The sequence below is a fragment of the Dryobates pubescens genome, chromosome 9, assembly GCF_014839835.1.
Source record: "Dryobates pubescens isolate bDryPub1 chromosome 9, bDryPub1.pri, whole genome shotgun sequence".
Taxonomy (NCBI): domain Eukaryota; kingdom Metazoa; phylum Chordata; class Aves; order Piciformes; family Picidae; genus Dryobates; species Dryobates pubescens.
This window is the reverse complement of record NC_071620.1, coordinates 300,678-328,303: the sequence shown is the minus strand read 5'-3', so window position 1 is coordinate 328,303 and position 27,626 is coordinate 300,678. Positions and strand designations below refer to the sequence as shown.

Sequence of the window (27,626 nt, the reverse complement as noted above, 5' to 3'; positions counted from 1 at the left end):
AATCCCCTCCGAGTCCTTCAACACACATCTAGCTGTAGATGCACATTCACACACAAATCTCATGCACACCTTCTCTATACCTCCATAGGCTGATCCATGTTAAACTTAATGGGAATACAATAGAATTCAGCAGGTTGGAGAAGACCTTTGAGATGATCAAGTCCAACCCAGCACCCAGCACCATCTACTCAACTAATCCATGGCACCAAGTGCCTCATCCAGTGCAAACATTGAAGACATTTAGAACTCACCGGTGACTCTGCAATGGCCATGATGCTTGTGATGGAGTGGGCACTGAATTTGTTGGACTCACCAACATGGCACTATAAATGTTGGAAGCAACCACTAGCACACAAAGTAGAATTGGTCCTATGATGGCTCCTTCCAGCCCCAGGTAATAGGCCCCACCAGCTACTGCAAGACCTGTCAGGTAGGGATGACCACCTCTAGAATGATAGCATAAGCAGAAGAAAATTCAATTAAGAACAACAATCAACAATTCTATCCATGTTAAGATGCACTTAATCACAAAGTTTTGTTAAGCTTAGGGAATGACACAGCTAGCTACAGAAATCCATGCATATACCACAAACTGCTCTTTGAATGACCGCACAAGGCTGAATTCTGAGGCTGAATTCTGTTCTGTGTTTGGGCAGCAGATCAAAAGTGTCCTGCAGCACATAACACTGGCAATACCCACAGTGCTACCTCACAGGCTACCTCACAGACACCTGCTGAAGAGGATCTGAAGGAGTGAATGGCAAAAATGATCCCAAAGACCTTTGAGCTCATCAAGTCCAACCTATCACCCAGCACCATCTGATCAACTAAACCATGGCAACAAGCGCCCCATCCAGTCTCTTCCTAAACACCTCCAGGGATGGGGACTCCACCACCTCCCTGGGCAGAACATCCCAATGGCCAATCTCTCTTTCTATGAAGAACTTCTTCCTAACATCCAGCCTAAAGCTCCCCTGGCACAGCCTGAGACTGCTTCCTCTTGTTCTGCTGCTGGGTGCCTGGCAGAAGAGCCCAACCCCCACCTGGCTCCAACCTCCCTTCAGGGAGCTGTAGAGAGGAGGAAGGTCTCCCCTGAGCCTCCTCTTCTGCAGGCTAAGCAACCCCAGCTCCCTCAGCCTCTCCTCCCAGGGCTGTGCTCCAGACCCCTCCCCAGCTTTGTTGCCCTTCTCTGGACACCTTCCAGCAGCTCAACCTCTTTCCTGACCTGAGGAGCCCAGAGCTGGACACAGGACTCAAGGGGTGGCCTGAGCAGTGCTGAGCACAGGGCAGGAGGACTTCCCTGCTCCTGCTGGCCACACTCTGCCTGCTGCAGGCCAGGATGCCCTTGGCCTTCTTGGCCCCCTGGGCACACTGCTGCCTCCTGTTCAGCCTCCTATCAACCATACCCCCAGGTCCCTCTCTGCCTGGCTGCTCTCCAGTGACTCTGACCCCAGCCTGTAGCAGTGCTTGGGGTTGCTGTGGCCAAAGTGCAGCCCCTGGCACTTGGCTGTGTTCAATCTCCTGCCCTTGGCTTCTGCCCCTCTGCCCAGCCTGGCAAGGTCCCTCTGCAGAGCTCTCCTACCCTCTCACAGCTCAACTCCTGCCCCCAGCTTGCTGTCATCTGCACATTTACTGATGCTCGACTCAATCCCCTCATCCAGATCATCAATGAAGATGTTAAAGAGGCTGGGGCCCAGCACTGCTCCCTGGGGCACACCACTGGTGCCTGGCTGCCAGCTGGCTGTGGCACCATTCACCACCACTCTCTGGGCTCAGCCTCCAGCCAGTTCCTAACCCAGCTCAGAGTGCTGCTGCCCAAGCCAGGGGCTGACAGCTTGCTCTACATGCTTCAGAAAAGTTAAGTTTAATTAAAGGCATTTATGATCATTAAGCATTTTTACTTACCCTGATATATCAGAATAAATTGCTGTATCCACAAAATAGGTTGGCAAGAGGTGAAAAACCAAAAGCAAAATGGCTTTGCATCCCTGCCCTTGCACGAGCCACAGATCTAAGACTGCAGGGATGGCTGCCCAGTAAGTCCCTAGAAACGGCACTGCTCCAAGGATTGCTGCTAATGCTGGAACACACAGAAGCACAGAGGTGAGACAAGAGCAGAGAAGTTTGACAGTTACAGTTAAATTCTGACAGTTTTGCCACAGCAGTCTGACAAAGTGGTAGGGGGTTGGAAAAAAACTCTGAAGATCATCTAGTCCGGGTCCCTGCAGTCCCACTTGCCTCTGTTGCTGCAGTTTAGGAGAACAAGAAAATTACACTGTTCCTCAGAAAAGCTTCACAAACTGTCAGTCATAGAATCACAGAATTGTCAGGGTTGGAAGGGACCTCAAGGATCAGCCACTTCCAACCCCCCTGCCATGGGCAGAGGCACCTCACACTAGAGCAGGCTGCTCACAGCCACATCCAGCCTGGCCTTCAAAACCCCCAGGGATGAGGCTTCCACCACCTCCCTGGGCAACCTGTGCCAGTTACTTCCAACAGAGGGAGGCATGAATTCAGAGGGATTCAAAGTTATACCAATAAGGCACATTTCAAACATTTACTAGCTAAAAACGAGCCACTGTGTGCAAGAAAGCCTACAGAGGTCTCATTGGCTCTTCCCAGATCTCCACACCAGCCCAGTATTTCAGTAGGGGTGCACAGGCAGACACCTTCTGCCTATACAAATGCCTGCTGTGAACTGCAGTGATTCAGTACCGCTGTCACTCTAATTTAAAGTAACAGAAATAAACATAACATTAAAAAAGAGGGATTTGATGGTTTGGGTTCCCTCCCCCCATTCTCATCAACAAGGAAGCAGAAACTTTTTGCATGTAGCTTCAAAACAAAGAGCAAGTACTTTCTAAGTAGGTCTAATGACAGTTAGTTGTCATTAGACACTTTAAACCCTTCACAGCACAGTCATTTCCTATTATAGTGTCTTCTGCTGCTTTAGAGCTTCCCCTTTTGTCCCCCTCTTCATGCACATTTTTTAAACTAATATTACTTTTAGGGGAATAGAGACAAAAGAGTAGAGGGGAAGAAAGCTTTCAGTGAAAGCTCTTCAGCCATTTCCAAAGATAAGCTTAAAGAATAATTGGAAACCAGAGGTTGGCAATACAGTCAGGCTACAGTATGGACAATAAGAAACATGGCTCTGTCATGGGCTCCTCCATTTAAGAAGGACATTGAGACACTTGAATGTGTCCAGAGAAGGGCAACGAGGCTGGGGAGAGGCCTTGAGCACAGCCCTGTGAGGAGAGGCTGAGGGAGCTGGGGTTGCTTAGCCTGCAGAAGAGGAGGCTCAGGGGAGACCTTCTTGCTCTCTGCAGCTCCCTGAAGGGAGGCTGTAGCCAGGAAGGGGTTGGTCTCTTCTCTCTAGCAACCAGAACAAGAGGACACAGTCTCAAGCTGTGCCAGGGGAAGTTTAGGCTGGAGGTGAGGAGGAAGTTCTTCCCAGAGACAGTTGTTAGGTATTGGGATGTGCTGCCCAGGGAGGTGGTGGAGTCGCCATCCCCAGAGGTGTTTGAAAAGGGATTGGATGAGGCACTTGGAGCCATGGTTTAGCTGTCAGGAGGCATTAGGTATTAGGTTGGACTTGATGATCTCTGAGGTCTTATCCAACCTGGTTGATTCTATGATTCTATGCAGTTTCATGATACCACATCTTCCTCCATCTGGGCTTGAAAAATCATCATGGGTCAGCTATGGAAGAAACAAAAGCCAATGGAGGGAGAATGAAGTTAAAAACCTAGAAAAAGACTTGGATTGAATAGGAGGGAGAAAGAATTACATCTGGCCAGAGAAACAGAAATAAAACAGATGCCAGGGCATGTGTTGTGAAAACTGGGGAAAAACCAACAAGGCTCAGAGGTAGGGTAACATCATAAGCAACATTTAATCCTACTGATTTTGTACAATTAGGTATGTACAATTCTCTCTTTGATACATTCTCATTGTTCCAATTCTTACCAGATGGTATGAAGACTATGTTAATCCCAAATATAGTGTGAGTCAGCCAAGTGTAGAGTCCATAGAAGCCAGCCATTTTGAGGGAAGCATCAAATACACCCCTGAAACAATCAAAGAAACCTTGTTAAACTTTATTCACCATAGAAGTCAGGGAACTGTAAAGATACACACAAACTGCTTTGGAAATTACAAAGCCATTAGTAGCAGAAAGAATTCCAAATGTTAACACTGAACCTTTGATGCATTTGCTCCCTGTGAAAAGAGTAAGCATCCAGCACATCTGCCACTTAAGGCATTTAGACACAAACCTCCCAGATTGTTCACAACTACACAACAGGTTCCAGGGACAGGCAGGGGTTGTTCAGCCTGGGGAAGAGGAGGCTCAGGGGAGACCTTATTGCTGTCTACAACTCCCTGAAGGGAGGCTGTAGCCAGGTGGGGGTTGGTCTCTTCTCCCAGGCAACCAGCACCAGAACAAGAGGACACAGTCTCAAGCTGTGCCAGAGGAGGTTTAGGCTTGAGGTGAGGAGAAAGTTCTTCCCAGAGAGAGTAATTTGCCACTGGAACGTGCTGCCCAGGGAGGTGGTGGAGTCACTGTCCCTGGAGGCACTCAAAATAGGATTGGATGTGGCACTTGGAGCCATGGTTTACTTAGTCATGAGGTGTTCTGTATTAGGTGACAGGTTGGACTTTATGATCTCTGAGGTCTTTTCCATCCTGGCTGATTCTGTGATTCTATTCTGTGATGCTCAAGCATCAGAGCACATCCTCCATCTAAAAATAACCTTTGATCTACGAAAAGCAGTACTGTCCTGCAGATGAACTGCTTTCTCTTTGCCCTTTTCTGCTTTTACCTGTTAATTACATTCTCTTTACCTGCTCACATTTTCATACTTGCTCATCCTCACCAGGTTAACCCCACTGACTTGTGAAGTGGCCTCTTTAAACTCTTCCTTTCCCACATCACTTACATGGCTTTCCGGATAAAGATTAACTGAGCGCCTGGTTTTCATTACTTCGGTTTAGCCTCAGCATCTTTCTCTTGCTAGCTTTCAGGTTGCTTCCTGGGTCACATGGCTAAAACCCACACAGAAAGGCTGGCAAGCCAATTCAAACCTGCTGAACCTACGTGTGACCAGTTTCACACTGAAACAAAAGACAGCAGACAGCCACCTAAGTTCCATGTGGGTCTCGCTTACGCACGTGCAGCATCCTGCAACTGAATTCCAAGTCTGTGGCTTTGGACTGCAAGTCACAGAAATCACACTCTAAAATGGGTGTACCTTCACCGTTGTCTGATGCCAGATTTTCACCCTTCTTTGAGAAATCTTCTTGAAGCCACTATTTAAGCTTGGATCTAAGCAACCCAACCATCCCTGTGGTTCCTTTCCTTGGAACGGTCCTACCTGTTACACCACTGCAGAAGTGGTTAGGCCACACCTTGAGTACTGTTGCTTGAACATGTCCAGAGAAGGGCAACAAAGCTGGGGAGGGGTCTGGAGCACAGCCCTGGGAGGAGAGGCTGAGGGAGCTGGGGTTGCTTAGCCTGCAGAAGAGGAGGCTCAGGGGAGACCTTATTGCTGTCTACGGCTACCTGAAGGGAGGTTGTAGCCAGGTGGGGGTTGGGCTCTTCTCCCAGGCAAGCAGCCCCAGAACAAGAGGACACAGTCTCAAGCTGTGCCAGGGGAAGTTTAGGTTTTATCTTAGAAAGAAGTTCTTCATAGAAAGAGAGATTGGCCATTGGGGTGTGCTGCCCAGGGAGGTGGTGGAGTCCCCATCCCTGGAAGTGTTTGGGAAGAGAGTGGATGAGGCACTTGGTGCCATGGCTTAGATGATTAGATAGGGTTGGGTGATGGGTTGGACTTGATGATCTTGGAGGTCTCTTCCAACCCAGCCGATTCTGCGATTCTGTGAAGTGGTGGTGCAGACAGACACCCTGCAAAGGTGAATGTACAGTTTGCTAATGGTGACTTCTCATTTTATGTTTGATGCTCTCAGTTGCACCGCTTGCCTCTGCGCCTTTGGGACCTCGGGCAGGTTAGACGCGAGGGGTCAGGAAGACACGCTACAGGAATCACAGAGACGGATGAGTAATGGAAAGGTTTTCATTGCACTTCAAAGACGAACAGGCTGCACAAGAAAAGGCCCTTGCTGAACTAAAGCCTCTAAAGCAGCTTCTGTCCTCTGCTGGGACAATAGTACCTTCTGGAAAAGAAACCATCTCTTACCACTGGGTAGAATCTTCTCTTCTGAACTCCCAGTTTTCGCATCTTCATCTTTGGGCACTATCCCCATTTCTATTTCCATAAGCTGTTTGGAAGTTTTGGCTCTCCCTTCTCACTTTAGGTGGCACACAGATTCCCAGGTGACTGCTGAATTTAAAATTATCTTACTTGAAATTCACACAGTGGAAGAATGAACCTCCCACATCAACACTGTTGTTCAGAGAGTGAGAGTCTCTCAACAGGTTAGCTAGGGAGCGCTATTGTCAGCCATTGTCCCCATAAAAAGAAGGAATCACAGAATCAACCAGATTGGAAAAGACCTCAGAGATCATCAGGTCCAACCTATTACCTAATACCTAACACCTCATAACCACCAAACCATGTCACTAACTGCCACATCCAATCACTTGTGAACACCTCCATGGATGGGGACTCCACCACCTCCCTGGGCAGCACATCCCAAAGGCCAACTACTCTTTCTGGGAAGAACTTTCTCCTCACCTCCAGCCTAACCTTCCCTGGTGCAGCTTGAGACTGTGTCCTCTTGTTCTATAAGGCATCCTTAACCTAGTTCCATTCTTCTCTCCTTCACCTTTGTCTACCTCAATTAGTCAGACATGCACATGAGATCCTACTTTGTGCTATGTGGCCCACAAGAAGTCTGAAGTCTTTGAACGCTCCTGTTTGTCACTTATAGCAGAAAAAACTAACAATTATCTCTCTGTTCCTAGACCACTGGAGCAAGGTAGAGCATATTAGCTCAAATGCTGAGAATTGGAGTTTCCAGCTACAGAGTGAGCATATGGTTAAGTTCAGAAGAGAAATTTACTGGTCACTGTACTAAATGAAAGCGCATTGATCCTGGCCACCGACCGGGCATAAGAGTGAAAGCTAGACCAGAGTGGGTTTGGTCTTTGGAAACAGTTTGCAAGAATTACCATTTCCCTAAACACCTTACAGAACACACTTGACAAGCCACACAGTGGTTTGCAACCCAAGTAAAATGCAAGTTTGATACCAAGAAAACTCTTAAGCCAAAATTACACTAGAAAAAACCCCAATTCTACTCTTTCAGCATTTTCGTTACACCAACAGTATTTGACCTTTTACCATACTCCCTAAGAAGACATTATGGGGATTGCACTGTGCCTTCATTGCAGAGGCCTCCTGCACACAGGGCTAAGAAACTCCAGCTACTCAATTTGTTTTGAGGATAGAATCATAGAATTGTTAGGGCTGGAAGGGAGCTCAAGGCTCAGCCAGTCCCAACCCCCTGCCATGGGCAGGGACACCTCACACTGCAGCAGGTTGCTCACAGCCACCTCCAGCCTGGCTGCAAACACCTCCAGGCAGGAGGCTGCCACCACCTCCCTGGGCAACCTGTGCCAAGCTCTCACCACACTCATGGGGAACAACTTCTTCCTCACATCCAAGCTGAATCTACCCATTTGTAGTTTTGTTCCATTCCCCCCAGTGCTATCATCACCTGCCACAGTCATCCTAACTTCAAAACAATGTCACTGAGGGGAAGGGGAGGGGCAGGGGAGGGGCAAGGAAAGTACTTTTGATAGAAAAGAAAGAGAATACAGCCAAAGAATTTTTTGGCTCTTTGGCTCGGTTTGTTTGTTTTGGCACACAGGAGAGTATTTAAGACTAAAACAGTGGTATGAGCAAGTCATATGGTTATTGCTGCTCAAACAATCAGCTGATAAATGCTGCTATCTATCCCACTAGGATAATCTGCTCACAATTACTGTCACTTTGGATCTGCCTACATACTGAAACATTGCAGCAGCTCATACAGATTTATAGACTACATTCTCCTGCTTCTCCCCAGTAAGTCACCTGCAGCTTTCCTTTCCTCCATGCACTAAAACTTAAACACTATCTGTTGTTCCCACTTTTCTTTTCACTAGGCACTTACTCCATTAAGACAGAATCATTTTCAGTTCTATTGTCCCACCTCATAACACACATCATAAATAAAGGTGGTAAAATTTCATAGAATCAATAAGGTTGGAAAAGACCTCAGAGATCATCAAGTCCAACCTGTCACCCAGCTCCTCATGGCTACTAAACCATGGCTTCAGGTGTCACATCCAATCCTTTTTGAACACCTCCAGGGATGGGGACTCCACCACCTCCCTGGGCAGAACATCCCAAGGGCCAATCTCTCTTGCTGGGAAGAACTTTCTCCTCACCTCCAGCCTAAACCTCTCCTGGCACAGCTGGAGACTGTGTCCTCTTGTTCTGGTGCTGGGTGCCTGGGAGAAGAGCCCAAACCCCACCTGGCTCCAACCTCCCTTCAGGGAGTTGCAGAGAGCAAGAAGGTCTCCCCTGAGCCTCCTCTTCTGCAGGCTAAACAAACCCAGCTCCCTCAGCCTCTCCTTGTAGGACTTGTGCTCGAGGCCTCTCAGGTCCTGTTAAATGCATTCCTGTGACAGAAGATTTTTGCCAGGGCTACTCCTGATACGAAAGGACATAGGCTGCATGCAAAAATTTAGTCAAAACATGATCAGTGGACAGTTGCCTTTGAAAAATTATCCTGAAACACATCGTTAATACTGCAGTGAAACAAACCAGGTCACAGACTTAGCTTTTTCTGCACATCAGTTCAACATGCTGGAGGATGATTGTTTTCTGTGGGAATTGTGCCACCGTCTCATTTTCCCCATCGCCACTGCTGGGAGGCCACAGCAAACCAGACAGATGCTTAAAGAGACCTTTGTGTTTGTTTGCATGGCTGCTCCTTTCAGATCTCTTTAAATGTTAATAAATAAAAGTTGAAAAAAAAACCCCAAACCCCAACAGTATGAACCTATGTCAGCCACCAAGGCACCACAGGCTTTCTTCACATCGAACCTCTCTGACTTTGGAGCCAATTTCAATTAAGGCTCTGATGACTACTTCCTCTTTAGAAACAATGAATATTTATTAAGTTCACTTTTATGGAATGACAAAAATCTGATCAAATTGGAGATGCACGTGGCAGGATGAAGAAAATGAGAAGCATGATAACCCTCCTCAAGTTGAACACAAAACAGTACCCTTCTTACTGGCATTCTAGACCAAACCTCCAGCAATACAGTTTCAATACTGCTCTGGGTATTAAAACCCTTTCCCCTAAGGTCATTAGGCCCCACCAAACTGCAAGCTGCAGTAGCTTTAAGCCACAGCCATACCCGTGTGCATGCACTCATGTGAAAGTATCGCACACACTAAATTGCACCGAGGCCGTGACAACATGCAACTTAGTAATGTGCAATATCTCCACCAGAGCAAGCAGAATGGGAGCTTCAGGGAAGAAGGGTATGGTGCATTCAAGGAGGAGAACGACATGCTGCTCAGGGAAAGGAAAATGGTTCAAGCAAAGGTGTGCATGCCACTACTTTGGTGATCTGTGAATTGGAGGAATAGAACAGAATTAACCAGGCTGGAAAAAGACCTCAGAGATCATCGAGTCCAACCTATCACCCAGCACCATCTCATCAACTAAAACCTGGCACCAAATGCCTCATCCAGGCTCTTCCTAAACACCTCCAGGGCTGGGGACTCCACCACCTCCCTGGGCAGCACATCCCCAGGGCCAATCTCTCTTGCTGGGAAGAACTTCTTCCTAACCGCCAGCCTACACCTCCCCTGGCACAGCTTGAGACTGTGTCCTCTTGTTCTGTTGGTGGATTACCACTTCATCCATTCAGGAGGGAAAAAAAAACAAACCAAAAATCCAGGCAAGAACAACATCACCTCCCTGTTTCATGGGTAAAAGGCAAACTTTAGCTACATAAGCAGTGAGGAAGGAGAGGTATTGAAGTTGATTTTAGCATAGCAGGTTGAGGGAGATGATTCTCCCCCTCTACGCCATGCTGGTGAGACCTCACCTGGAATACTGTGTCCAGTTCTGGAGCCCCTATTACAAGAAGGATCTGGAGGTGCTAGAGTGTGCCCAGAGAAGGGCCATGAAGATGATCAGAGGGTTGGAGCACCTCTCCTATGAGGACAGACTGAGGGAGCTGGGGTTGTCCGGTCTGGAGAAGAGAAGGCTCTGAGGAGAGCTAATTGTGGCCTTCCAGTATCTGAAGGGGGCTACAAGAAGGCTGGGGAGGGACTTCTTAGGGTGTCAGATAACAATAGAACTAGGGGGAATGGAACAAAACTACAAATGGGTAGATTCAGATTGGCTGTGAGGAAGAAGTTGTTCCCCATGAGGGTGGTGAGAGCCTGGCACAGGTTGCCCAGGGGGGTAGTGGCAGCTTCCTGCCTGGAGGTGTTTGCAGCCAGGCTGGATGTGGCTGTGAGCAACCTGCTGTAGTGTGAGGTGTCCCTGCCCATGGCAGGGGGGTTGGGACTGGATGATCCTTGGGGTCCCTTCCAACCCTGACAATTCTGTGATTTCAAGCTTACAATTTCCAGGCAGCATTTTAGTTCAGCATGATTTTTAGAGTATAGGATAGCTGAATCCCCTCCGAGTCCTTCAACACACATCTAGCTGTAGATGCACATTCACACACAAATCTCATGCACACCTCTATACCTCCATAGGCTGATCCATGTTAAACTTAATGGGAATACAATAGAATTCAGCAGGTTGGAGAAGACCTTTGAGATGATCAAGTCCAACCCAGCACCCAGCACCATCTACTCAACTACTCAACTAATCCATGGCACCAAGTGCCTCATCCAGTGCAAACATTGAAGACATTTAGAACTCACCGGTGACTCTGCAATGGCCATGATGCTTGTGATGGAGTGGGCACTGAATTTGTTGGACTCACCAACATGGCACTATAAATGCTGCAGTGTGAGGTGTCCCTGCCCATGGCAGGGGGGTTGGGACTGGCTGAGCCTTGAGGTCCCTTCCAACCCTAACCATTCTATGATTCACTAGAGCACTGATCTCTGAAATCTTTTAGGCACATCCAATCAAATTCTCTTTTAATAATCAAGGGGGAAAAAAAACCCCAAACCACAAATCCAAAACCACCAAGTCAGTTTCTTGGAATCTTTGAGATATGCAACTCCTCTTTGAAACATGAGCTGTTACAAATGCTTAGTTGTAGTTGAACATGAAAGTTACAAAAGAACTCCCTAGAAAGAACAAGAAACCAGCAACATACCTTATTGCCTCCTCAACAGATTGGCCAACTATATTTGAGGAGGGACCTGGCTGGGACAAAGGTGTGAGGCTTATCACCCACTTTACTGGCTTGTAGTATTCATCACTGGAACTCAATAGATAGAACAGTGTGGTCAGAAAAATTACCTGCAAAACAAAGTGGACTTTCCAATTAAAAGGCAATGAATACATTCCACAACTATAATATCTAGCTATGCTTCAGCTATAGAACGTGGAAAGACACCAAATACTATTCCACAAGCTTGGATTCAGGGAGACACAGAGCTAGCAGAATCCTCTTCCCTCCTCTAAAAGAGATTTCCCTCCTCTAAAACAAGACAACTGCTGTCTCTTGCTATTCTAAAACTTTAAGCCCTGTTCAGCCTCTTCCCAAAGTCACACACAGATCAACATTCTAGTTGAGTTCTTTTGGCTTACTGTTGATTTTTCACTTGCTTGGTGCCCTGTCCCCCAAGCATGCTCAGCAGATCAATGAACTGCTGAACAGTATCACCTGTTCTTAAAACCACACACACACAGTCAAATAAATCTGACATCTCTTAAGAGTCATTATGGAGCTGGATGTCAGACATGCATTAAACAGACCCTCACAAACAGAAAACACATGACACACATTAGGCTGGCAATCCTAACCAAATACTACTGTGAGTCTGAAGAAACAACTCAGTGAAAGTGATGATAGTTCCACTGTTGCCATTTAAAGACCAAAAAAACCCACAACCAGACTGTGTCAGCTTCCTGTATGCTGCAATCCACTATGGGTTTTCTGTAAAACATACTTTTCTGGACACATCACAGAAAGGTTGTCCAGCTTCAAGCAGAATACCTCAAACAAGGAAAATCCATTCTGTATGCTCCACTAGTAAAACATGGCTTGTATTTCCTTTCTCTGCAAGCCTTTCCAAGATTAAAAAGCAGATTTCCCACTCCCCATAGTCCCATTCCACTCATATGCTAGAATAAACCACATCTCAATCTTTTAAGAAGACAAACACCCTTTTAACTTCCCACTGTATTATGCATTCTGCAGACACCTCATCTGTGCCCCACAGCAAGCTCCTGGCCAAGCTGTCAGCCCCTGGCTTGGCCAGCAGCTCTCGGTGCTGGGTTAGGAACTGGCTGGAGGCTGAGCCCAGAGAGTGGTGGTGAATGGTGCCACAGCCAGCCAGGCACTAGTGATGTCCCCCAGGGATCAGTGCTGGGCCCAATCCTGTTTAATATCATTACTGATGATCTGGAGGAGGGGATTGACTCCATAACCAGTAGGTTTGCACATGACACCAAGCTGGGAGCAGGAGTTGATCTGTTAGAGGGTAGGAGGGCTCTTCAGAGGGACCTTGCCAGGCTGAGCAGATGGGCAGAGGCCAACATGATGATATTCAACAAGTCCAAGTGCTGGGTGCTGCACTTTGGTCACAACAACCCCATGCAGTGCTACAGGCTGGGGCCAGAGTGGTTGGAGAGCAGCCAGGCAGAAAGGGACCTGGGGGTACTGGTTGACAGCAGCTGAACATGAGCCAGCAGTGTGCCCAGGTGGCCAAGAAGGCCAATGGCATCCTGGCCTGGAGCAGCAATGGTGCAGCCACCAGGAGCAGAGAAGGGGGAGGTGGTTGGTCCCCATCTCCCAAGGAGCAAGTGACAGGAGAAGAGGAAACGGCCTCAGGAACAGTGTGGCCAGCAGGAGCAGGGAGGTCATTCTGCCCCTGCACTCAGTACTGATTAGGCCACACCTTGAGTCCTGTGTCCAGTTCTGGGCCCCTCAATTTAAGGAGGACATTGAGAGTCTTGAAGGTGTCCAGAGAAGGGCAACAAGGCTGGGGAGAGGCCTTGAGCACAGCCCTATGAGGAGAGGCTGAGGGAGCTGGGGTTGCTCAGCCTGGAGAAGAGGAGGCTCAGGGGAGACCTTCTTGCTCTCTGCAACTCCCTGAAGGGAGGTTGTAGCCAGGTGGGGGTTGGGCTCTTCTGCCAGGCACCCAGCCCCAGAACAAGAGGACACAGTCTCAAGCTGTGCCAGGGGAAGTTTAGGCTCAAGGTGAGGAGAAAGTTTTTCACTGAGCGAGTTGTTCGTCATTGGGATGTGCTGCCCAGGGAGGTGGCGGAGTCGCCATCCCTGGAGGTGTTCAAGAGGGGATTGGATGTGGCACTTGGAGCCATGGTTTAGTTAGTCATGAGGTGTTGGGTGATGGGTTGAACTTGATGATCTCTGAGGTCTTTTCCAACCTTATTGATTCTGTGATTCTAGGTTACCCCTCCCATTATCAATTACTCCACCACAGCTATGGCATTCAGCAACAGAAGAAACTGTCAAGATCTAGCTTACATAACACACCGAGAAGCAATGCATTCTTCAAAGAAAATATCTTCAACACAGTGGTTTCAGAGACTACTGCTCAGTGTGGGCAACAACAAAAACAACAATAACCTGTGTGGGAAGCACATGTCTTGAGAACTGGGAGGTTAAATACAAACAATGCAACAATTTTGTGGCACAGATTTGCTTAAGACACTTCATTAAAAAAAGGCACATAAGGTGATCCCTGTGAAACAAATGCTTTTGCTGACATCTCCCTGTAGCAAATTTTCCCTCTAAGGTTTCTATCTAAGGCTTTTAAATACAGATATGCTTATGAGCACATAGAAGTTGTTAGGGTTGGAAGGGACCTCAAGGATCATCTAGTTCCAACCCCCTGCCATGGGCAGGGACACCTCACACTACAGCAGGCTGCTCACAGTCACATCCAGCCTGGCTGCAAAAACCTCCAGGCATGAGGCTTCCACCACCTCCCTGGGCCACCTGTGCCAGGCTCTCATCACCCTCATGGAGAAAAACTTCTTCCTGACATCCAATCTGAAGCTACCCATTTCTATTTTTCTCCCATTCCCCCCAGTCCTATCACTACCAAAACCCAAACAATTCCCTCCCCAGCTTTCTTATAGCCCCCTTCAGATACTGGAAGGCCACAATTAGGTCTCCCCAGAGCCTTCTCTTCTCCAGACTGAACAGCCCCAACTTTCCCAGTCTGTCCTGACAGGAGGGTGCTCCAGCCTCTAATTATTATCATGGCTCTTTTCTGGACATGTTCCAGAACCTCCAGATCCCTCTAATAGAGGCTCCAGAACTAGATGCAGTACTCCAAGGTGGGGTCTCACCAGGGTGGAGCAGAGGGGGAGAATCACCTCCCTCGACCTGCTGGTCACACTTTTCTTGATGCAGCCCAGGATGTGATTTGCTTTCTGGGCTGCAAGTGCACACTGGTGGCTTATGTTGAGCTTCTCATCCCCCAGCACCCCCAAGTCCTTTTCTTCAGGGCTGCTCTCAAGCCAGTCCCTGCCCAGCCTATATTGGTGCTTGGGATTGCCCAGACCCGGCTGGAGAACCTTGCATTTGGTCTTGTTGAACCTCCTGAGGTTTGCTTGTGCCCACCTCTCCAGCCTGTCCAGGTCCCTCTGGATGGCATCCCTTCCCTCCAGCTGTCTGCTGCACCACACAGCTTGGTGTCATCAGCAAACCTGCTGAGGGTGCACTCAATGCCACTGTCCATGGCACCAACAAGGGCACATGAAGATTTCAGTACTTATGTCGGATATCACAAGCTACAGCTCAGTACCTTCAAGGACAGAAACAGTTTTCCATGACTGGAATTATATGAAGGCTGCCAGCTCCTTAGTGTGGAAATTACACAAACCTTGCCCTTTGCCTAGTATGCCTCCCACCACAACAGATTTGGAAGCTGTGAAACCTTGAAGAGTGTTGGTATGAGGTAAGTTTGGAAGTTTTCACTGCTTGACGTTTTTCATTGTTACCACATGGCGAATTAGGCCCCTTCAGGAAAGCAAACCATGCAAACTGATGACATACTACTTACCACTGAAAGCACAAAATTCAGAAGAGCTGTCCCACTATGGAAGACAACTGTCACTAATGTTGTAACTGTAGTAAACAAGAGGCTCACGTTGCGACTCATCACGATCCACAGAGACTCCAGGATCTAGAAGAGTATTAGGAAGCAAAGACAAAGTCAGGCAGGCCGATAGCATCAGCTAAACCACAGAGAACAAGGAGTAAGGCCACAAGGCAGAAATACATCTGAAGATTACTTCTAATCAAGTAACAGAATAATAGAATGACTACTTCAAAAGATTTGCTACCAAATCACTATGGTTGGAAAAGACCTTTAAGATCAAGTCCAACCATTATCTAACTGTACCAGGGCCACTGCTACACAATATCCTTGATCACCATATCTAGACAGCTTTTAAATGCATCCAGGAGCAGCAATTCAACCACTTCCCTGGGCAGCCTGTTCCAGTCTTTGATAAACCTTTTGGTATACATTTTTTTCCTAATGCCTTATCTAAACCCCTCCTGCTATAACTTGGTGCCATTTCCTCTTGTCCTATCCGTTGTGACTTGCAAGAAGAGACCAACATCCACCTCTCTACAACCTCCTTCCAGGTAGACTAAACTAGACCAGGTTGGAAAAGACCTTTGAGACCATCAAGTCCAACCTAACACCCAAAAACATCTAACCAACTAAACCATGGCACTAAGTGCCCTATCCAGTATCTTCCTAAATACTTCCAGGGATGGAGAGCAATAAGGTCTCCTTTCAGCCTCTGTTTCTCCAGACTAAACCTCAGCTCCCTCAAGCCATTCCTCCTAACACTTATTCTCAAGACGTTTCACCATCTCCCTTGCCCTTCTCAGTTCTTTATGGTGCTTTATGGGACTGATGCATATTTTTTATGGTGTCTGCAGACAACTTACACAAGTTGTCATTTTCAGTGGGGATGCATCAGTTCAAACAATGATGGAAAACCAATCAAGGCTAGACAATCCAATAAGCTTCGTACTGGCTCGGGGAACTGACTGCTTATTAGTTACAGAGGATACCAAGTTGGGAGCAGATGTTGATCTGTTAGAGAGCAAAAGGACTCTGCAGAGGAACCTTGCCAGGCTGGACAGATGGGCAGAGTCCAACAGGATGGCATTCAACAAGTCCAAGCGCCAGGTGCTGCACTTTGGCCACAGCAACCCCAGGCAGCGCTACAGGCTGGGGTCAGAGTGGCTGAGAGCAGCCAGGCAGAAAGGGACCTGGGGGTGCTGATTGACAGCTGGCTGAACATGAGCCAGCAGTGTGCCCAGGTGGCCAAGAAGGCCAATGGCATCCTGGCCTGTATCAGGGATAGTGTGGACAGCAGGAGCAGGGAAGTCCTTCTGCCCTGTACTCAGCACTGGTTAGGCCACACCTTGAGTCCTGTGTCCAGTTCTGGGATGCTCAATTTAAGAAGGACATTGAGACTCTTGAAGGTGTCCAGAGAAGGGCAACGAGGCTGGGGAGGGGCCTGGAGCACAGCCCTGTGAGGAAAGGCTGAGGGAGCTGGGGTTGCTTAGCCTGGAGAAGAGGAGGCTCAGGGGAGACCTAATAGCTGTCTCCCTGAAGGGAGGTTGTAGCCAGGTGGGGGTTGGGCTCTTCTGCCAGGCACCCAGCCCCAGAACAAGAGGACACAGTCTCAAGCTGTGCCAGGGGAAGTTTAGGCTGGAGGTGAGCAGAAAGTTCTTCCCAGAGAGAGTTGTTGGCCACTGGAATGTGCTGCCCAGGGAGGTGGTGGAGTCCCCATCCCTGGAGGTGTTCAAGAGGGGATTGGATGTGGAACTTGAAGCCGTGGCTTAGTCATGAGGTCTGTGGTGACAGGTTGGACTCGATGATCCTTGAGGTCTCTTCCTACCTTATTGATTCTATGATTCTAAACAGGCTGACAAAAATTGCTTATGCAATTGTAAGAAACATGAACAATGTTCCCACAATTTTCCATAGACCTGAGTCCATAATGATTCCTCCTTGGACAAAGTTTATCAGTTAAAAGTCAGACCAACTCGGTCATAACGACAAGAAAAAAAAACACATACCGAAAGAAATGTTTCAGTGTTGTCATGAACAAAGGATGCAACATCTTGCCCGTCCAGAATATCACCAAGCCAGCTGTTCTGACGGTTTATGTGCCACTTGTGTCCTTTGTGTCTTCCAGAATGGGTCACATTCTTACAGGCAGGCAAAGACATAAAGAAAGCAGACATTTAACTAAATTACAGATATGAGTGTGGTCGTTTAAGGCTATGCCTTTAAAATTTCTCACAGATCTTGGGCATAAAAGCAGTAAAATAAATAAATCACTGTTGGGTGTAAAAAGTGAAATGAAGGTAATCCTGAACACCACCACTGGGGAGATAAGGAACATGAACTGGTTGTACCAAACAATCTTCTCTTCTCACTTCTTCACGATGGAGAGACACTGACTTCCTTCTGCTTGACCTTGGCTGCACTGCTTTGGTTAAGTCTAACAGCAACTTTCTCTGCTCCTTTCTCCCTTCTTTTGTACAGGGGGGTGGGGCAGACAAGGAGAAGCTAGGAGCTTCCCCCGGACACTGATCCAGCGGGGAGGAGGTGGGGTGTCTCCTTGTGCTGTAAATATTGTGTATTTTGCACACATCCATTGCATTTCATTGTAGACTGTAGTTTTGCCTGTAAAGACAGACATCATTTGCTTCCAGCTGGGCTTGTCTGGCAAAGTTAATGTTGGAGGTGGGGGGGTGGATTTCAACCCACCACAATGAGAAAGCCAAAGACTAAGGATTTCTTAATGAGGAACAGACCCAACATTCATTTAAGATACTTAGAGCTGCTTTAATCAGCATCCTCAAAAATAATGTAAGTACCCAATAAACTGGAAAAAAAAAAACACAAAATCCAGCAGAAAAATCACAGCTGATGAGCCCACCTGACTACAGTTCTGTGTACTGCACTGATTCACCTCCACTTAAAACTATCCTGACTGCTCAACTGATACAACAGTCTTGCTCTTTATGCAAGTGCATAAGAAAGAGGCAATGGATTTCAGTTACTGCCTAAATAACTTATTGCTTGCCACATACAACTTTTCTCAAGTACAGCTCACATAGGAAAACACAAGCAGAAGCTTTTGGCCTGACTGCCCTGCTGAAACTCTTAGGCCTTTCAAGGCATTGATCTTTTTGTAACATCAGAGGTACTTTAAAAACGCTATGAAGGAGAGTGTTAATATACTATAATGGTAGTTATTTAAATATCCACAAGCATTGCAGGGGTGTGACTTCTGGACTTTGCTACTTCCATTGGACCACAGCTCATGAATTGCTTTTTCCTTTAAGAGGAAAACACCACTCTTGTTATAAAAAAACTCTTAAGTGACACTTATCTAGCTCTTAGGAACTTGTCAAGATGCAGGGTGCAGAAGCCATTCAAGGAAGGCTAGAACAGCTGGCAGAAGTGCACTGTAAGAAACTTAAAAGACAACTTCTATTAACTTGGAAATTTGGAGAAGTTGCACACCTTATGCCACTTCCTTTTCCTAACCCCTCAAGATCACAAAAATTCAACAGAAAGCCCTGAGACACTAAAAAAGTGAGACAGGTATCAAATTAAATGGCATACATAAAACCACGCAGCTGCTGACGTGAAGGACGTAACTCTGGCTGTACTCAAGCTGTGGTGGTATCATGATCTTATTTTAACCAACTTTTTATTCTGACCTTTGCTCAGCATTCCAACCTTTGGCTCAGAAATGCAGACAGTGTAACTATCTCAAAGTACAATGCTCACATGAATACCATTTCAATAAGTTACCTACCTTCACAAACCAAGAGTGATAAAGCCTGTCCCAGAGCTCTAGCACTTGTTTTTCAATCACAGCTGTGTTATTAACTTTTTCTCCCAAAATCTTGTGGAGCTAGAACATAAATAGATCTTTTATTATACAGAACAGAACCAGGCTGGCATCTACTGACAAACCCCAGGTTAGATGAATCCAGTAAGCCTGCTGGTAAAGGCATGCCTCAAACCCAAAGATTAAAAAAAGCTGTGTGGCTGTTACGGAATTCACTCTTCAGACAACATGGAAATTTGGTCCATAAAAAAACCACCCCCACATTCTGCTTCACTGAAGTGAGGACTTCTTTCTGCACAGAAAATCAATGCTATCTTTAAAATGCTTAATGCAAAATCCTTAGCATCATTAGAGTAAACATTAACCTGAAGAAGAGAAGGCTCAGGGGAGACATTATTGCCATCTACAACTCCCTGAAGGGAGGTTGTAGGTGGGTGGGGGTTGGTCTCTTCTCCCAGGCAACCACTGACAGAATGAGAGGACACAGTTTCAAGCTGTGCCAGGGGAGGTTCAGGCTAGATGTTAGGAAGAAATTCTTCCCAGCAAGAGAGATTGGCCCTTGGGATGTGCTGCCCAGGGAGGTGGTGGAGTCACCATCACTGGAGGAGTTTAGGAAGAGCCTGGATGAGGCACTTAGTACCATGGTCTAGTTGATTAGATGGTGTTGGGTGATAGGCTGGACTCGATCTTGAAGGTCGTTAATGACCTGGTTAATTCTGTATGGTTCTGATATATAAAAATAAAAACCTTGGCAGCTAATTTAAATAAACTCCAATTTAAAAAATATATATTTAGGCTACCACAATCAGCCCACACAGAAATCAGAACACTTATAGGAAAGTTTCAGCAGCAGGTCTCAGCGTGGCCACTGCCACCAAATCCCCAGTTAAATCGTCACAGAATCAATCAGGCTGCAAAAGACCTCAGAGGTCAAGTCCAACCTAACACCCAACACCTCCTGACAGCCAAACCATGGCTTCAAGTGCCAAGTCCAAACCTGTTTTGAACACCTCCAGGGATGGTGACTCCACCACCTCCCTGGGCAGCACATCCCAAGGGCCAATTCCTCTTGCTGGGAAGAACTTTCTCCTCACCTCCAGCCTAAACTTCCCCTGGTGCAGCTTAAGACTGTGTCCTCTTGTTCTGGTGCCGGTTGCCTGAGAGGAGAGCCCAACCCCCACCTGGCTACAACCTCCCTTCAGGGAGCTGTGGAGAGCAGTAAGGTCTCCCCTGAGCCTTCTCTTCTCCAGGCTAAGCTCCCTCAGCCTCTCCTACCAGGGCTATGCTTCAGACCCCTCCCCAGCCTTGTTGCCCCTCTCTGGACACCTTCAAGTCTCTCAATGTCCTTCTTAAACTGAGGAGCCCAGACCTGGACACAGACCTGGACAAGGGTTGCCTCAAAGCCCACCCCAGTACTCAAGTCTACACTGTCTACAATTGGACAGCTAAACCCAGACCAAAAAAACCAACCCAAACACCTTGGTTTTATTTAATACATTTTCACTGGTAACCTCACTACAACACTGACAGACTTTTCAGCTCTTAAAAACCAATATTCCTCTAAGCAGAAAAGACCACCGGGATCACTCCCAGCCTTCCTTCAACTCACCAAGCAGACAGCTGAAAGAACAGACCCAGCAACAAAACGGTTCACCACACGGAAAAGAATCACTGACAATTTTTAACTGGTTTAGTTATTCCTATTTTCACTTGACTTTCATGGGAGACTAGAAATGAAACCTTTTTAACAGGTGGGGTAGCTCCCTCTTACCTTATGGGTAATCCATTCTCGACCGTATTGATAGACGTTGTTGACCGCGGAATTGAGAGCCTTCTGAACGACCTGGGCTTCTGGCAGCCAGCTAGGTGTTTTTGTAAAGAAGGAAAGCAAAGTTAACTGCTACTTATTTTCACCATTTCATTACAGCCAATACCAACATGACAAAATAACATTTTGCAGCAACAGCCACCCCCAGTTAAATACATATAAACTTACTATCTAAACTCGCATCAGAAAACTTACTCTACTAAACTTGCATCAGGGACAGTGTGGCCAGCAGGAGCCACATTGTGCCCCTGTACTCAGCACTGCTTAGGCCACACCTTGAGTCCTGTGTCCAGTTCTGGGCCCCTCCATTTAAGAAGGACACTGAGACTCTTTAATGTGTCCAGAGAAGGGCAACGAGGCTGGGAAGAGGTCTTGAGCACAGCCCTGTGAGGAGAGGCTGAGGGAGCTGGGGTTATTTAGCCTGGAGAAGAGGAGGCTCAGGGGAGACCTTCTTGCTCTCTGCAGCTCCCTGCAGGGAGGTTGTAGCCAGGTGGGGGTTGGTCGCTTCTCCCAGACACCCAGCACCAGAACAAGAGGACACAGTCTCAAGCTGTGCCAGGGGAGGTTTAGGCTGGATGTTAGGAAGAAGTTCTTCCCAGCAAGAGAGATTGGCCATTGGGATGTGCTGCCCAGGGAGGTGGAGGAGTCCCCATCCCTAGAGGTGCTTAGGAAGAGACCGTATAGGGTGCTTGGTGCCATGGTTGAGTTGATCAGATGGTGTTGGGTGACAGGTTGGACTTGATGATCTTTGAGGTCTTTTCCAACCTGGCTGACTCTACGATTCTAAGACACTTATATGCTGTAGTAATACGTGCTTTAGAAAAGCATATATTAACCACACCATGTTACTGTGCTCGCTCTCATGCTTTCTTTCAATCCTGTTAAATCATCACCTCTTTTAAGAAAGTGCCCCTTAAAGAGAAACAGAAAGTCAACCATTCTTGTTCAGGACACAGTTCTTTCGTCCTGCTAAGTGCCTGGACTCATCTTTATTAAATGCTTGTTTAGCTGAAGCAAACAAAAGGCAACTGCAACATCTCCTCCCACCAAACCCACACCCTTCACACTGCCCATTGCCCCCTTGTTCACTGCTTTGCTCACCAGCTTGCTCCTGTTTTTCCTCTGTGTGCATCTGCTCACAATAGTCTCTCTCTCAGTATTTGCTTTGGTGTCTGCTTTAACCGTTATGTTAATCGTACAAACCATTACAAATGGTGCAAAGCTTCCCACTGTGTACATCACACACATCTCTTAATAGGAACAGGCCTTCCCAATGGCATCATACCAAACTCTCCTCCTCCACCATTCTTTCCACCCTTCTTCATTTCACTCCAAAACCATTTTATTCAACTGCTATTCCCTCAAAGGCATTCTGCAGCCAGCTCTTTGTGTTGAAAAAAATAATTCATCTCATTCTGCAACCTTCTACAGAGAGCATTCTTGGTCATTAGTTTTCTGTTGCAGGAAAAGGGCTAAGAATAGACCTTTCTATTCTCTGCACTATGTAAGTTTTAACACCCAAACTCTAACTAGAGAAGTTCACACACTTTGGAGTCCTCCTTCAAAGTTCTACCAGTCCTCAAAATATCATCCTGACATTCCTCCAGAGTAATGCAGATAAACACTATTGCTGCTTGAGAGTTTAGCTGTCACAGCTGCCTGCAGTAGTCACTCCCCTTTCTGTTCTTCTAGGGAATCCTTCTAATTACATACAATGCATAAAAAGCACCTGGAAGCTTGCTCATCCACCCCACACTCTTTGCTTAACTTCAGCATTCTTACTTTGCCCATTCTGGGTGACTGGCTACTGTCTCATTGATCAAGCTGCTTGTGACTTGAATCATGTGAACACTCTCTTGATGGACCTAAGTTAAACACAGACAAGAAAAATGTTACGTAATGCAAGCTAGAACTCTTCCTACATTCAGAGGCTCTTTTTTTCTGGGGGGGGGGGGGGGGGGGGGGGAAAGAGGGGAGGGGCAGGGGGCAAGGGTTGTAGGATTAGGGGGAACAAAGGGTGACCCATCTGTACATTTAAGGAATAATTATTCCAATGCAGACAGCTCACTACAAAGAACGAGTGGCACTAATCCCCACAATGTAGTCAATACAATTCTCAGACTGTTCTGACAATTTTGGACACACTCTGAGTGACTAGTAATAGCAAATGGGAATTTAAACCTTATCTCAGTGGGGTGGGGGGAAACAAATCAACAATACAGCAGTACAGTCAAGGGAAGTACTAAAATATAAAGCACAGTTTCAGATACACTTTAAGCCACACATTACAGAAGTGTAACCACTAGTGAATGTTAAGCTTTAAGATGACCACACATGTGATTGAGGAATTAATTTGGCACATCAGAAGAATGATAAAAGTCACCTTTTACGAACACCTTAATGTTTCTTTTATTAATGTAAGGGAGCTCCAGGCAGGAATGTTTGCACAGCTTCCGAAGCTTTCAGTTTTAAATACTGATCAGTGGCATTGAGTGCACCCTTAGCAGGTTTGCTGATGACACTGAGCTGTGTGGTGCAGCAGACATGCTGGAGGGAAGGGATGCCACCCAGAGGGACCTTGACAGGCTGGAGAGGTGGGCACAAGCCAATCTCATGAGGTTCAACAAGACCAAGTGCAGGGTCCTGCATCTGGGTGGAGGCAATCCCAGGCACAAACAGAGGCTGGGCAGGGACTGGCTGGAAAGCAGCCCTGAGGAGAGGGACTTGGGGGTGCTAGGGGAGAAGAAGCTCACCAGGAGCTCTCAGTGTGCACTTGCAGCCCAGAGAGCCAATCAGATCCTGGGCTGCATCAAGAGAAGTGTGGCCAGCAGGGCAAGGGAGGGGATTCTCCCCCTCTGCTCAGCTCTGGGGAGACCCCACCTGGAGTACTGCCTCCAGTTCTGGGGCCCCTATTACAAGAGGGATCTGGAGGTGCTGGAAGATGTCCAGAGCAGGGCCAGGATGATGAGCAGAGGGCTGGAGCTGCTCTGCTGTGAGCACAGACTGAAGGAGTTGGGGCTGTTCAGTCTGGGGAAGAGAAGGCTCCGAGGTGACCTCATTGTGGCCTTCCAGTATCTGAAGGGGGCTCCAAGAAGGCTGGGGAGGGACTGCTCAGGCTCTCAGGCAGTGATAGGACTAGGGGGAATGGAATGAAGCTGGAGGTGGGGAGATTCAGGCTGGAGGGGAGGAGGAAGTTCTTCCCCATGAGAGTGGTGAAGCCCTGGAATGGGTTGTCCAGGGAGGTGGTTGGGGCCCTGTCCCTGGAGGTGTTTAAGGCCAGGCTGGATGAGGCTCTGGGCAGCCTGATCTAGTGTGGGGTGTCCCTGCCCATGGCAGGGGGGTTGGAGCTGGATGATCCTTGTGGTCCCTTCCAACCCTGACTGATTCTGTGATGCTGTGAACATCACATTTTGGAAAAAGGAGACTGACATTAGAATGCACTGACTTTTGTTCTGTAACTATTGAAGTCAAGCATTCAATCTCCACTGACTATTTAGAGTACAAACATAGCTCCATTAAAAAAGGAGAAGAAGAAAAAAAGAGGGAGGTAAATAAAGTACATGAGTGACCTCTTCTGGTGAGCAAAAGCCTCACCAACCACAACCCAAAAGTCAGTTTCAGAGAACTTCAACACATTTAAACTCACAACAGGATACCATAAGGTTACTACTGGCAACTACACAAAGAGCTGACAAATGCACCTTAAGCAGTTTCTAAATATGTTTCTGATAAGTACATGGAGGTAATTCTAAGTGGCTGTGCTGTTGACAAGGTGTAACAGAATGCAGAACGAATCTGCTCCTGTCATATGTATGTAAGCTGGTAATTCTTTCACCAGCATAAGGTTTGTACTTCCAACCCCATGTACATATCAGTGTTGTCATATATGAAAACAAGCATATAAATACAAACAAATAGAAGTATCTTAAAGAAATAGTCCTGGAATGGTAACAAGGTCATCTGCAACAAGAGCACAGCTGGTAATCACTGCTGTAAAAACCTCTTCCAGCTACATAATTTTACATAAACACCAGTAACTCCGTTCAGCATTTAAAGCAAGTTCAATGGTTACATTCCTTAGCACACTGTACCTTTGCAGTAAGGAGCAGGGCCAGCAGAAGTGTTCCTATCACTAGCAAAAAGATTATGAAAATGCTGATTATTTTATCTAGCATTTTCTCCAGCCACACGATCATCTGTGCAGAAAAGAAGAGACAAACCACAGCACATGAATCGACCTTTAATGACAGCAAGGCTGCACGGGGCTACTGTTGTCCTCATTCACAATCACAGCGCACCACCAGGCTCGGATCAAACAGCACTTACGCCCAAGCTCGGAGAGGAACAATTAACAAGGGGTGTTAGCGTGATTAAGGTCATGGCAGGACACATGGTTTTTCCAAACAACATTTACACATTGCCACAAGACACGGCAAGCTCTCTGCAAAGCAAGCAGTAACTCAACATTTACTTACTAAAGCTAGAGAAGTTAGCACTCAAGTCAGCCATGAACCTTAAACTTTGCCTTTGTTTCTGGCCCTTCAACAACCTGGAAGCTTACAGATACCATCTGCACAGGACTTCAAAGCTCTATCAAGTTATGTGAAGTACAATGATGGCTTTCAAATGTGATTCACAGCCACCTAAAGGACAACCAAGGTACTTCTGTGAGGAACCAAATTTTTAAAGCTGTTCATCATCACCTTTGGAATTCTCATGAGGCTGGAGGTTTTCTACCTTACCTTATTGATCATCACCATCGCTGGAAGTGTTCAGGAGAAGACTTGATAGGGTGCTTGGTGCCACACTTTAGTTGATTAGGTGGTGCTGGGTGATAGGTTGGACACGATGATCTCAAAGGTCTCTTCCAACCTGTTTTATTCTATCATGTCAATTACTCAGCACTGCCTGTTTCTACCCACTTTGAATCTCGAAAGGATGCATTAAACATGCATCAGCTAAGCCTACTGAGACAGGAAAACAGGTGTGTATGCTCTGTTCTGTTGGTTTAGGGAATGGTCTGACGGATACACAGAACCATAGAATTCTTAGGGTTGGAAGGGACCTCAAGGATCATCTAGTTCCAGCCCCCCTGCCATGGGCAGGGACACCTCACACTAGATCAGGCTGCTCAGAGCCACATGTCCACAAAGTGATACTGCTTCAGATGAGAGAAATTCTGATCATGTCATTTAAAACAAAACCACTCAGCAACATGGCTATGAAGAGTGATCCAGAACAGTGCAAGCTGAGCTCTGTCCATACACAATTCAGCTCTTTACCTAAAATGCTGAGAAGGCCCATGTAAATATGAGCAGTTATATTTTTCTATCTTCTATGGTCCACATACCAAGGCTACTTATACTCCATCTGGTATTAATGCAGGAAAAAACAGTAGAAGAACACCTGTTCAATTTGTGCTTCAAGAGAACTGAAGTCAAAGCCAGTGTGCAGTAGATGAAGTTACTTCCAAGGGTGTACAAATGAGATAGTCAGCAATTAAGCAGGTAGCCTTTTAGTTACAAAAACTACCAATATGCTTGCTGATTGTTTGTATTAGCTCTTGCTTCACTATTGACCCTAACCCTTACATAGGAAATTGGTTCTGGAATAACTAAGGAGTCAGTAGAACTATGTAATGATTGAATTGATTAACACTGAATGTTGGGGGGGGGGGGGGGGGGGGGAGGATTCCAACCCACCACAATCTCTTATCTGAAATAAAAGTAGGGATTTTATTTTTTCTTGATGCTTATCCTGTAGCATCTGAGCAGTTAATGTACATTAAGCAATTCCTTTTAAACTTCAATCTTTTGGACAACCTGCTCCTTTTTGATCTGAATCAGCACAAGGATTACAATCCAGCATTTTGGAACTGCTGTTCAAAATGACGAAGAAAACTTGAAGAAAGCAGTTATCTTTTAAAACAAGGTGTTGAGCCAGGAAGCTTTTGTAACAAAATCTGCACTGTATTATGCCCTGCAGAAAAGAATTCAGAGAAGCTGAAGGAATCTGCAGTCTTTTGCCTTAGCTATGTTTAACACCTTCCAGCACTGCTGAAGTATTTCAGCTATCAAAGATGCCTTTCAGTGCTGCTAGAGGGGGGTTGCCTGCCTGAAGCAGTAATGCAGCTTCCTGAAAAACTGAGTGGCTTTACATGGGGTTGTACCATTTTCAGATAGAAGACTGGAAACAGGATTTACTGTGCCCTTACAAACCTCGTAGGCACCTATGGATTATGCCAGAGAAGCAAGAAATAGATGTCCCTGTTTTAAGGGTCAGAAAGAAAACTTATCACTGAAAAAACACTGGATGTCCAGGGGATAGAAATTTTATAGCATCAGCTTTATTCTAAAGTTATTAAAAATTAAAGTTGCCTTTGTTATTTCTTAGTTAAAGTTCAAGCGAACTGTTACTTTCAAAGTTAGAGATGGAAATCTGGCTAGCCTTACACACGGCACCTTAATCAATTCACTGAATCCAATAAATTGGAGCTTCTCTCAGAGGCTTCAAAAAATGCCAGCCTCAGTGATTGTGTGAGTTGGTCTTAATGCTGGGGGGGAAACTTCAGCCCACCACAGTGAGTGGTATCCAGTAGATGAAATCTCCATGCAGCTGAAGCAGGGTGCCTGACATGTTTTGCCACAGTGGCAACTACTGAAGACTAAGCTCCAAAAGATGAGGGCGTGAGCCCGCTCTGAACCGGACCGTGACAAACAGGGCATCTTTTCTCAACCACAGCCTTCAGCAGATCCAAGCCATA

At 46.7% G+C, this 27,626-nt stretch overlaps 1 protein-coding gene across 3 annotated transcripts in view; it reads right to left on the bottom strand.

The window, feature by feature from the left end:
* Nucleotides 1-216: 216 nt before the first annotated feature.
* The window catches only part of TMEM245 (transmembrane protein 245), a 62,767-nt gene continuing 35,357 nt past the window's right edge, over nt 217-27,626 (bottom strand). For 2 of the 3 annotated variants that reach the window (XM_054164297.1, XM_054164298.1), the window contains 10 exons: nt 24,955-25,059; nt 22,646-22,728; nt 20,807-20,897; nt 19,000-19,098; nt 17,243-17,374; nt 15,198-15,320; nt 11,312-11,457; nt 3,970-4,070; nt 1,906-2,080; nt 217-446 (listed from right to left, as the gene is read on the bottom strand). In XM_054164297.1, the coding sequence (XP_054020272.1) occupies nt 248-446; nt 1,906-2,080; nt 3,970-4,070; nt 11,312-11,457; nt 15,198-15,320; nt 17,243-17,374; nt 19,000-19,098; nt 20,807-20,897; nt 22,646-22,728; nt 24,955-25,059 (1,254 nt within the window). In that variant the 3' untranslated portion in view covers nt 217-247. The remainder of the gene's footprint in view (nt 447-1,905; nt 2,081-3,969; nt 4,071-11,311; nt 11,458-15,197; nt 15,321-17,242; nt 17,375-18,999; nt 19,099-20,806; nt 20,898-22,645; nt 22,729-24,954; nt 25,060-27,626) is intronic. The other variant, XM_054164299.1, reaches the window with a different exon arrangement.